Raw genomic sequence first — 12,007 nt, 5'->3', positions numbered from 1 at the left:
AAAAATGCCCGCTCCTGACAAGCGAAGGGAAGGGTGTGCGAAGGCGGCTCTCCCCGCAGCGCCTTCAGGCTGTGAAGGCAGCAACAATTTGCCCATTATTCATCTGATTTGTTTTGTAACACTTCTGACACCTAATCTTATCAGCTAATACCCAAGATTTAGTTACCCAAGACGATTTTTTTTTCCACACTAGCAGCAAAATTATTTGACTCCCTGCAGATCTGTTTACTTTTGTCAGCCTTAAAAAAAAAAGAAAAAAAAAAGAAAAGAAAAGAAAAAAAAAAAGAAAAAAAAGAAAAAAAAGAAAAAAGGAAGGGGGAAGAAAAAGAAAATGAGGAGGGGGAAAGCTTATGCGTAAAGGAAAGATCCAGACTTTCCAAGGCTGGTAGAAACAAGCACTGAGGAAATACCAAGTTAACTAAAAAAAAAAAAAAAAAAAAAGAAAGGTTCTGAATAGTGACATATTGACAGAGAGGGTTTGCTAGGGAAGAGACCAAAAACAAAATGAACACATATGTAGTCCATGCAGACTTGCCTGTAAAATAACGATTTATTTTAATACTTAAAAAACACACACAATCCAGTGATAAATGTCAATTACCAATAATCAGCATAAAGTGCCAAACAGCCATACAACTTTTTTTTTTTTTAATAAACAAAACTTATTGGAATGTCTCTTAATTTGAATACACTGTTCAGAAAGCCAGCATTTAAAAAAATATGCTCTCAGGTTGAGATTTGTTCTCTCTCATCAGGACATACGAAGACTTTAAAGTACCACTAAAACCACGTTGTGCATACCGTCAGTTTGACGTATTGCCATCTTTCTTTCCTCTGGGTTTTTTTAAATAAGTCCACGAGTTACAAACCTCCTCACAGCGCACTAGACCACAAGGCAAAAGAAAAGGTCTCCATGTCCCATGAACACTGATTTGTCCCAAACACCGGGGACGCGCAGGTCTAAGAGCTGGATGCGTTTTCTAGCGCATGATAGGACTCATCACTTGAGACATTTAGGTCATTTCCAAACATTAATTTTCTTCTCCTTTTAAGAAAACAAACTAGCAAATGAGATTTGCAAGTTGCCCTTCTCCTTGTCCTAATGGTGCTGTGATGAGAAACCACCGTTTCAGTTCTTAATCGTCTTCCGGAATACTCTGTATTTCCTGAAGTGTAAAAATAAGAAGCTTTATACAGTCAAAAAAAAAGTATAAAATAAGAGGTTGTTTTTTTTTTTTAAAGTAATACTTTTGGAAGCTACGATTTGGGGTTTTTTTTGTTGGGATTGGGGGGGGGCTTGTGGGTTTTTGTTTGGTTTTAAAGAGATTCCTGTCCAACACGTGAGCACCACCTTTTGGCATAAAGTTTATCAAAGCCACACAAGTCAGCTAGCACTCTCTGCATCATTCATGTATATTTTAAATGCAAAATAATCTTTTCACCCACAACTTAGGAAGTTAGTTGCTGGGGGGAGGGGGGGGCAGATTTTGCTCTTTTTAAAGTACAAACAAAAACAAAACACAAAGTTCAGTGCTCCCATCCTGAAAGTTTTGTTTCTGCTCTGGTTTTGGTGTAAAGTCTGAAGGGGAGGAAAAGTTCATAGAAGTTGGAGATTCAGCACTTAAGTTTGGCAGGTTTCAGTTCCTTTACTTGCGTGTGCAGTGTCTTGTGGACAGCTAGCGTTCTGGACTGGCAAAATCCTTTCCCGCATTCTTGACACTTAAAAGGCTTTTCTTTAGAATGAATATATCTAGGGAGAGAAAAACAATCGAGATGTCAGAAATAACCGGCCTGAACTCAGCAGTGATCTACCTGATGGAGAACACGCTGGCGCTTTTTACACCTACTGCTGAGACCAAGAGTGCTGGAGTGCAGCACTCGGGCGACGATCCGTATGTGTGTGTGCAAGAAAAGAAGTGGGTGTCAGAGGCTTACAAGGATGCCTTTCTTAGGGATAAAAAGCTTCTCTCTAACTTTGAGGTCACCAGGCTGTGTGTCGTCACGACACTTCTGATTGATCACAAAGGCAGAGGACACAAGATGACACAAACAGAGGGCGAAAACGTCTGTGGAAGCTAAGAAGGAGGCTGTGCAAGTCATTTTTGCAGGGTGAGTGAGTACAACAACAGGCCTGTCTTCTGGAGTGAGTTATCTGGGCTTCTCCACCAGCAGTGGGCAAAGGAAAACCTAGAGGGAACACTGCCGGCTGGCCAGGGACATGACTTTTCTTACAAGCACCTTCATGAGTGTAAGTAGGTAACCAGGAGAATATGGATACACAGGGAAAAAAGGACAGGAGAAGAATAATCATTACCTGTGATCCCTCAGGTGATCCTGTCTTCTGAAGGCCTTGTGGCAAATGTCACATGTGTAGGGCCGTTCATCGGTGTGGGTTCTTTCATGGATCAAAAGGTTGTAGGACTTGGTGAAATGCCTGCCACAAAATTTACACACGAACTCCTTCTTGGTTTTGGATGGTAACCTTCCCCGTGTGGGTTTCTTCTCTGGAGAGAGTTTAGTCACCTCAAGCAAAGACCCCAGCCCTGGGGTGGAGCCCTGACTGTCTGCCTGTCCCAGTTTAGAGTGGTCCTCTTGTGTGGCAGCCACTGCTAAGTTGGCAAAGTCAAAGCGGGGTTTGGCTTTGAGGGTCACATTGGTGGCCTCTTGCTTAGGCTGGATGACATGTGGGAAGAGCGGGAAGGTTGGCAGCTGGAACCGTGCATCCACCAGGCTTGACACACTGGGCACCTTGGAGAAGGAGGAGCGGGGCAGATGCATGGCCGGGTACCCCAAAGTCCACTGGTGCAGGTGTACGGCGTGCAGGGCGCTGAAGCCGTAGAGGTTGGAGAGGTGGTCAGAGGGCACGGCGGGCAGCCCGTTGAACGCTTGCAGGAAGGAGTAGTTGGTGAGCTGGAGGGAAGGATGGATAGGCACTGGGGCTGGCAGGGTCTTACTTCCCATGGTGGCCGCTCAGGAGGAGGATCTTGGGAACAGGGGAGGAAAAAATCTGGAAAATAAAGATGAAGAGGGGAAGAGGGAAAGGTGGATTTACACGAAGATAAAAGCAGAGGTAATTTCTCACCTCACCCCTCATTAATGCCCTTCTCCAAAGCCACAGGAGGAGGCTGACTTGGACTTGGAGAGACCTGACCAGCTCTTGGCCACAAGTGTATCTCCATAGGTCTCCAGACTCTCTCTCTCCCCATCCTTTGCACACAAAAGTTGTACCCCATGCACAGTCATTCACCCCCCAACAGCATCCCTGTGACAGGTAGACCTCTGATGACCCTCTGCACAGGGACAGGGAAGAGGTGCCATTTTGGCCTACAAAGCTGAGGTTTCTCTCATGTAACCTCAGCCCCTTCCTGGGCATCCTCAGCCTTTAGAAAATGGTGGGATACTGCCCACTACATCTGTCCCCAAAAACTGCCTTTAGCCCTGACCGTTGAGGTGACGTGGGGAGGAGGTGCAGAGAGCTCACTGCCCCTGGGTCGCTCACCTCCCTGAGGTCTGGCCTCAGCCAAGCCTCTGCCTCTGGGCTGGTGGAGGCAGTTGGGCACTCAGAACTGCACGTCCTCCCTCATTCAAAGAAAGAAAATCCCCAAATTTTTTTTTGGGGGGGAAACCATCCAACAGCCATCCCTCTTATGTGCTGCAAAAAGAAATGGGAAAATGCTGAGTCCTGGTGACAAATCTGAAGTGCCATTTGCTTTCCTCAGGGGGAAGTGTCTAGCTTCAAGCCCACATCCTAATCTAGGCAATCGCTTAATTAGAACCCTTCAAAAGGCAAAAAGGCGAGGGCTGGAAGGACCCTTCCCGTGGGGACAACCCAGCCCACCAGCTGCAGGGCCGCAGGGCCACAGCCCTTCCCTGGGCTGGGTGCCACCACTTTGCTCTGTGTTTCAGGGTCCCACCAAGCCCCCAGCCCCTCCTCTAGGCCAGATCCCTACCCATTCCACCCCACAAGGCGGAGGGAAAAATGTTACCAGACAGCAGCATCGAGGAGCATCTGGCCATGCCTGCAAATTCAGCCCTGGCTGCTGTCAACGATTTGGCAGGAGGTGTCTCCTGAGGGTCGGTGGTGGGGACGCAGCTTCCCCTCTTTGTGGGTGTGAGAGAGCACCCGTGGCTTTTAGAGGCATCACATCCCTGCAGCCCAGGGAGCCTCCTCCTTACTCGCAGCCCAGTTTGCACTCGCTTTCTCTGAAGCAATCTCCAGGATTTGCCCTCGGTGGGGCTGCTTTCCTGCAGGATCCCTGTAGGGTCCCCATAGAGTCGCTGCAGGGTGCCCATAAGATCCCACAGGTTCCTGCAGGATCCACACAGGGTGCCCATAAGATCCCTTATAGAGTTCCTGCTGAGTCACCATAGGATCCCCACAAGATCCCTGCAGAGTCCCAGCAGGATCCTCGCAGCAGTCAGCCTGGAGGGTCAGTTCACCCCCACATGAAGAGTAAAGCCCCTTTGGAGAAAAGGAGGCGGCAAAGTGCTGCAGAGCAGTAATTGTCCCTCTGGGCTGGAGGGCTGGGGGGTGGAAACTGGTGGCGGAAGAGGTCTAAAGACCAGGGAAACAAATCTGATTTATATGTGGCCTGTTGCCTGGACTGAGGAGCTGCGGCTGGGAGGGTGTGAGAGGGAGAAACTTACTCTGAGCTGCCCTATACGCCGGGTCCACCTTTCACACCGCTTTACATAAATCAGCAGCAGGAAGAGAGACTCAAACCTTACAGGAATTCCATTGCAATGACCCAGAATAAGAGATTGTGACATTTTGCCTTTTTTAATTGGATACATTTTGGATAGTGGCTGATTGAAAAATGCACACATTACATTTTCCTTCCTCTCCTCTTTCCCCCCCCCCCCCCCTTTTTTTTTTTTTGACTATTTAGGGCCTATGAACCAACCAGACTGTTTTGTTGTTCATCTGGGGAAGTGCTTTTTATTTTGTTAGTGCTGCCCATACACTAGGTGTGTCCACTTTGCAGCACAAATGCCTCAACTGATGACCCCGAGAACAAAGTGCACGGAAAACACTCTTGTTCGGGTACCTGAAATGTCTTTTTCTGTCTGTCACAAGGGCTCCGTGCCTATTTTCCTGTCTAGGTAGCTCTAGATCTCTCAAGCATGAAACACGCTATTGCAAACTGAGTTAATTTCTGGGCTTATCCGTCTGTCTGTCTTCGTGTCCTTAGGAAACATTTAATATGGAATATATAAGCAAAAATCTACTATGCCAATTTGGGTGAATTCTTGCTCGATAACATTTAAAAAATCATCTTTCGATTTCCCAAACGAAGAAGGGGGCAGAAACCAAGGAGAAATACAGTCGGGTCATAATAGCATCCAGTGCACCCGCGGTTTTTTGCTAGAGCAGTTCTATTATTTTTCAAAAAAGAAAATGAAAAGAAAAAGAAAGAAAACAAGGGAAAAAGAGAAAGAGGAAACAAAAAAAAAAAAATAAGAAAAGGGGAGGTGGGAGCAGTGTGTTCACGTTACTACAAGTTTCTTGGCACTTTTCCAGAATGTAAGCTACACTTTTGCTCTGTGCGACCGGGATGGTAAAAAATATGGATGCAGAGCAGAGTATTTCATAAAGAAGTCCCCTTTCCCCGGGACATCAAAGCGAACGTGTTTCACAGCGCAGCAACTCTCCACTCTCCCACTTGCCCGCAGAGAGATCAATGTTTCTTTGATTTCGGTGTCACCTCCACCTTTAATTCTGTTTCATGTAAACAGATCGTTATCGGGGCTTCTTTTTTATTTTTATTTTTTTAAAGAAGAAGACCCCGCGAGTTCTCTGCTTGAATTCCCCCATCACAATAAAACTGTGCGGGGTTTTCTTTTTTAACACAAACTAGGTCGGTGAGTAATTAAGAACAAACTACTTGTGTTCTGACTGAAACAAAACCCACTCATGCCAAGATAAATTTACCCTGCAAAATAGGATCATAAACTTGAAAGACTACATCTGTCTCCAGCTTTCTTACCCTTTGTCCTGTTTGAAGATACGGTAATGCTATTGTCCAGTTGCCATTGTTTAAAGACCATTGTAATCTTAACCTTCCAGATTAAATTCTACCTCCCTTAAACGCCAAAAAAAGAAAAAGAAAAATCCAGCCGGCTTTTTGCTGGTAGCATAGCAAGGGGCCAAATTAAATGGATTTTTAAGTAATCTTGTGGCTAGTCGGTATTTTTCCTTTCTACCTTGAATTATCAATTTCCGATGTGTCCTTTGAAAGGGATATTTGTTACATTAAATACCTGACTCATAAATAATGAGGTTTGCTAATTAGTTCCACATGGGAGAATGGAGGAGGTAAATTACCCTGAGAACGTTGCTTATTTTTACAAACATGATAAAGTAGCGGGCATAAAATGCTGCATTCTTGCGATAGCCCCAAACTACAGCAATCAGGTTCATCTGTCAAAAAAAGTCCCCCTGTTTTGCCTGAATCCTTTAAAGTCTGGTAGCCCTGTCCTTTCGGCTGCATCGCATCGGTGTGCAGCATTTTGCCACCAGGTCGGCTACTTATGTTGTCCCCTTTGAAGGGACGAGATTTTCCCTTCCTATCAGTTTAAGCGAGGAAATAGAGCTTACAATTTATCTGTGTTTGGGAAACTAACTGGAAAGGGAATAAAATTGCCCTTTCGCTCCGCATCATTCGAGCGTGGTGCTCTTGAGGAATAAAGCGCATTGTTCAGCACAGATTTATTCAAAGTATTAATGAAGTGTGCAGAATCTATTAAAGCAGGTTTATTCGGGGCTAATTGAGCGTGAAAGAGTTAATTGCTAACATTAATGAGGACTGGAGGGACTCAGTCAGCATGTGCCTTGGATATCTCCGCTCAATCCTTATAAAATCATCATTCACATTTTATCACGAAATCAGTGTTGACAAGTTTCTCCAGACCACCGTTGCGAATGCGGATGAATGCGGCGGATTTTAGTCTCGCAGTAATAATAATAACAAACAATAATAATAAATAATAATAACTGGGGTCCGACTGCACCAGCGATGGCTACAGTGCCCGGCGCAGCCTTTATCCAAACCAACAATAACAACAACAATATCCCCGAGTCCGGATCCTGGTGGGACGGTGGCTACGAGGGCCACGGGCGGGAGCGCAGCCCCACGGCGGGCTCGCTGGGCGGGAGGCGGGCGCGGGTGGGTGCCGGCGGGGCGGCCGCAGGGGCCAGGCTCCTCAATCCTCTCCCTGCAGAAGCTTTTAGGTTGGTTTGGGGGTTTCGCGTGTGTGTTCTTTTAATCCCCTCGGGTGTAGAAAGGCCCCCAGCATAAGTTTCGTTCTAGCTTTCTCCCTAGAGAAACGCCCGGAGCCTCCCCTGCGCACGAATAAATCGTCCTTCCTCTCTCCCGGCGGCGGGGAGGGTTTCTTCCCTCTGTCCTCCTCGCTTCCCACGGCCACAGCACGCACGGGTGGGGGGCAAAACCTTTGCGGCGACACCCCCGCGGGGCACGCCGGGCACCGAGGCACATCCCCGGGCCTGGCCGGCCGAGGCGGCGCCGGCCCCGGCCACCCCGCAGCCGGGCTCCCGCCGCGGGGCTGCGCAGCGCGGTGCTAGCGCGGCAGGGTCCCGAGCTCAGCCCTATTTTAGGGGTTGGCCCCTTTTCTCGGTTGGCTTCGGACTTCCTAAACTGGACCTACTGTGCACCTGTCCGGGACACGGCTCTCACCCTCCTGTCCTGCTCGCGTTTTATCGGACAATTCCCGCAGCGCTACGGTAATCTCCGAAATGCTCGATTTTTATAGTTTCCCTCCCAAAAGCCAACTATAACAACTACATCCTAATCCTCGGCTTTGCACTGACACTTTATAGGCTCGGCCTCGAGAAAAGCTCAGTCTCTCCCTACACTGAACTTGTTTTGATCCATTCAGACAAATATAAACACCAAATTCATTTCTGTTATGGCCTTGGGAGGAAACAGAGAAGGCTTCTTGGACCCTAAAACACTAAAAATGGAGTAGGAAAGAAAGAAAGAAAGAAAGAAAGAAAGAAAGAAAGAAAGAAAGAAAGAAAGAAAGAACAGGAAAAAAAAGAACGAACAGAAAAAAAGAACAGAAAGAAGAGAAAATGAAAGAATAGAGAGGAGAGAAGCTGAACGTTCAAGTCCATAAAGGACACTCAGACTTCTGGTTTGCAGCTCGTATGTGTCATTTTTAGCTCGGGTTAAAAACACAGCTCCTCCGCAAGGGGGGATAAACAACATTGAAAGGGGAAGACAAATCTTTAAATAGCATCGAAATACCCGAGCCCCATGTGAAGGCTTCCCCCAACCCTCCGCCCGCCCCAAGGAGAACAGTCCTCCTCACGTGAACCACAATTTCCCCACTTCTGCACCATCCAGGGGATGGTGGGAGGGGATGGGGGGAAAGAAAGAAAGGAGGGAGAGAAAAGGAGGTGTTTGGATCCGTATCCCCAGCCCCCGAGGCTTGGCAAAACAAAAAACCAAACAAAATGAGTTGTTCTTTTTATTTACCTAATCCCGATCTGTGCTCCACCGCTGGCAGCAGTTAAAAGATCCTGGGCTAAATTGGAGCTGGTAAAATAAAATAATAGAAAAAATAATAGGGAAAAAAAAAAAAAAAAGAGGTTGGGCTAGGTCAGTGTCAGCAGAGCTGGCCCTGGGGGGCACAGCTCTCTCCCCACCCCACCCCACTGCTCCTCCAGCGGGTACAGGCAGATCCGAGCGAGCAGCGGGGCCAGGTGTCCAGGTGCTCTGGCTGATGGAGACGGAGGTGCTCTCCTTCCTCCTGCTCCCGGCGCCGTCTGCGTGTGCCGGAGTGCAAACGCGCCCGGGAGCAGCCGAGCTCAGACTGAACCGATCCCTTCCCTACAGCCTCCTCCTTATTTCAACCCCCCCTCCCAGCTCCCCCCCTCAACCTCCCACCAGACTCCGGGCATGCGCACGCAGGGAGAAAGTTTCTGGCTGGGAAGAACCAACTTTTCAACCCTCTTCTCCTGGAGGCGCAGCAGCCCGGGGCTCGCAGCCCGCAAACGGGTGATCTCGCCCCCCCGCCCGGCTCCCGCAGCCTCCCCCGGGGCATCTCCCCGGGGCCCGCTACGCGCGGCCCCCCGCGGCGGAGCGGCCTCTCGGGGGGAGGCGGTGGGGGGGGTCCCCGTGCAGCTCCGCGCTGCCTGAGCCGGCCCGACCCGCCGCTCCGCGCCGCCGCCGGCTGGCCTCGCTGCGCCCCCTCCCCGCCGAGCCGCGGGACGGGACTCACCGGGACCTGCCCAGGGAGGGAGGGGGAGAAAGGCAGAAAGAAAGAAAAAAAAGAAAAAGTGGGGGGAGGCTGGAGGGAGGGATCTGCTCCCTCCGGGAGGATTTTGGGATCGCAAGTAGTTCTCCCTCTCCGAGAAGATCCTCCGAGAGGATCCCGGGAGCCGCTTACCTGTGAAGGGTCCACCCCCGGGTTAGAGCCGCTTCCTCCCCCCGCCCCAGCATCCCTGCCGGTCCCCACTTTCCGCCCCAGCGCCCCTGACCTCGGTGCCTTCCTCCTGCCCCTCCTCCCGCGGCCCGGGACGGTCTCTCCCCGCACCCCGGGCGGGGTTCCGCGGCGCGCGGAGTCCGGCGGATCCCCCGCGGATCGGGAGCCGCAGAGCCCTGCTTAGGTCCGGGGGGAGTCCAACACCCGGGCGAAGCAAGCAAAGCGAAATAACCCTCGAAAGAAAAAGGTTAAACGTGCTTTATAATTAATCCTGAGGCCGTAATCTCCTTGCTTATTTGTTTTTCTATTCATCCATCTATTCACACTCCTTTAGATCCGTGAAGGGGGAAAAATTGCTTGGGTGTATTACATCGTCCCGAGGAACCAGGGTAATATAATACGCTAGGGAAGACAGATCCGTCAGGATAACATGGTACCGTGCTCAGGGACAGGCATGTGGTTTTTTATTGTTCATGTCACTGCCGTTGTTAGACTGATTTTTGCCCATCTCTGAAGGAAAAACAAACAAACAAACAAATAAATAAAAAAACCAGCAACAAAACAGCAACAAGAAAACACTGCGTTATCATCCTGCAGAATAAGCGTTCACGAACACGACAGTAGCGTGGCGAAGTAAGCCCTAGCACTGCCATTTCATCCCCAAAACATCCCTATTTCTGGGGAGAGTCTGGGGTCCAATACTGCTCACTGCTCTGGGCAGGCGAAGAGATTTTCGTTCCCTCCTTTTGTAAACGAGTGGCATTTTTATGAGGCAGACGCGAAGCAAAGACGTTCCCCCATCCCGGCTTCTTCAGTTCTCTCTCATTTCGTGCTGTTATTTTCTTTCTTTCTCTCTTTCTTTCTTACTGCTTTCCCCCCGCCCCTCAAAAAAAAAAAAAAAAAAAAATCCCAAACCCAAAACCTAGCACTTTTATTCCTGTTCTGGGGGTCGAAATGTCGAGAGTGTGATCCTGTGCTCGATGCTGTAAGTTGATGCCTTCGAATAAGTTTGCATTTTCAAAAATAGTTTTCAAGTCCTGTCCTCAGAACACGAATGTAGGATCCCCAAGTGTCCCTAAAGCAAGAAAGAGACTGGAGATATGCTCTTCTAACTGGAGATTTCTCTTTTCCCAGAGGAAGAATGTTGGTATAGCTGGGGGTGGGTGCGTGCGTTAATAAAAAAAAGATCGCAATTCTCTTTAGAGAAGTAGCAGATTAGTTGAGACGGTAAACACAACAACGGCAATGATACCTGCACGTGCTGGCTTTAAGGGAGAAAAAAAAATGCACTTCCAGTTACAGAAACCATCATTCCGGAATAAATACTTCAACATCGAAATAAAGGGCAGCAAAAGACCTCAGTGTCTAACGGGGAGGGAGACATAGAAAGTTATTCCCACGCGAAAATAGTTTATAATCAAAGCGGGTCGTTGGTATATTATTCTATCCCAGAGTATTACTGGAAGCTGTAGCTGAAAGCTGCCTGGATAACGTATAGTCTGATATTTACGTATTTGTTAAAAAATAAAAATATTTGGACTTGTCAACCTACTGGCGATTCAACTGAAGTTTCAGGTTAACTGTCTTGTTAAATGCATTTGGTTTAAATATCTGGTGTTTAAGTTATGAAGGGTATGCTGTTCCAAAACCTTTACACTCGGATGGATTTTTATGATGTCCCTTGCTAATTTGCATTATGTCAACTTGTAACGGTGGGGAACCTAATACCGGGAACGGGATACAAAACCACTATTAGCACTGACACGCAGGGAATACGCTGCGCTTTTCCACAGCGAGGATCTGCTGTCGATTAGGAATGTTACAACTTCAAGAGACTCGTAAAAAGTGAAGGCATCTGCTCCCAAAGCCAGCCACGTTTGTAGGATTTCGACGTGACAGCGAAACCCAATTCGTTTCGAGAGATCTGTGGGGTGACTGGGGAGATGGGAGCCCCCATCTCTATTCCCCACCTGTATCCCCTTCCCAAAACCATCCCCGCCCCCGTCCTGCCCCACGTATCTGCAAGGTGAAGGGCCCCCCCGGGCTGTGCCCCCCTTTTTTCGGGGAGCAGCATCCCGGACAGCACCAGCCGACCACCACACCGGGGATGCCTCCCCGGTCCTCGCCCGCAGCGCCGGGGCCGGCGCCGAGCGCTGCCGCCTCGCCACGCCGCCGCCCGTCCCGGTGCTGGTGCCCGTGCCGGGGGGGGCGGCTTCGTGCCCCACCTGCGGAGCAGACTTGGGTGCACGGGGAAGGCATCCGAGGGCATTTTTCTTTCCCTCCCTTAGGAAGCCCGCTGCGCTTGTCACCTCGTCTCCAACGAGTTTTGGGTTCAAGGGCTAATCCTGCGCAGCGCAGGTACTGGGGATCGCTCCTCCTCTGGTTTAAGCTCGTGTGAATGCCGGGCATCCCTGGATGCACCTACACGTCTGCTGGGAGAGGGCTGCACAGCCTGACCGATGTTCTTCTCCCCTGCCTCAGCTGGGGCAACCCGCCTTCACCTTCGGGACCCACTTAACCTTTGCAGAATAACGATTCCCGGCCCCATCCCGTAGCCATG

At 49.3% G+C, this 12,007-nt stretch overlaps 1 protein-coding gene across 2 annotated transcripts; it reads right to left on the bottom strand.

The window, feature by feature from the left end:
- Window positions 1–524: 524 nt before the first annotated feature.
- OSR1 (odd-skipped related transcription factor 1) lies at window positions 525–8,537 on the bottom strand. 2 transcript variants are annotated; one of them, XM_076335429.1, is made up of 4 exons: window positions 8,499–8,537; window positions 2,315–3,007; window positions 1,651–1,750; window positions 525–1,166 (listed from the first exon to the last, which is right to left on the bottom strand). In XM_076335429.1, exons 2-4 carry the CDS (start codon window positions 2,959–2,961, stop codon window positions 1,137–1,139), a joined length of 777 nt encoding a protein of 258 aa, XP_076191544.1. In that variant the 5' UTR covers window positions 2,962–3,007; window positions 8,499–8,537; the 3' UTR covers window positions 525–1,136. The 2 variants fall into 2 exon arrangements, with proteins under 2 accessions (XP_076191544.1, XP_076191542.1); XM_076335427.1 differs by having other exon boundaries at window positions 525–1,750.
- Window positions 8,538–12,007: the final 3,470 nt, after the last annotated feature.

The sequence above is a fragment of the Aptenodytes patagonicus genome, chromosome 3 (assembly GCF_965638725.1).
Source record: "Aptenodytes patagonicus chromosome 3, bAptPat1.pri.cur, whole genome shotgun sequence".
Classification (NCBI taxonomy): domain Eukaryota; kingdom Metazoa; phylum Chordata; class Aves; order Sphenisciformes; family Spheniscidae; genus Aptenodytes; species Aptenodytes patagonicus.
The sequence above is the reverse complement of the archived record's forward strand: the minus strand, read 5'-3'. Positions and strand labels throughout refer to the sequence as shown.

What these genes read in the sequence shown, in the direction of transcription:
- OSR1 (XM_076335427.1), bottom strand. Translation starts at nt 2,961, where the DNA reads ATGGGAAGTAAGACCCTGCCAGCCCCAGTGCCTATCCATCCTTCCCTC. An exon ending in GATCACCTGAGGGATCACAG is followed by an intron (nt 1,751 to 2,314) that starts GTAATGATTATT and finishes TTCTCTCCCTAG; the next exon opens with ATATATTCATTCTAAAGAAA.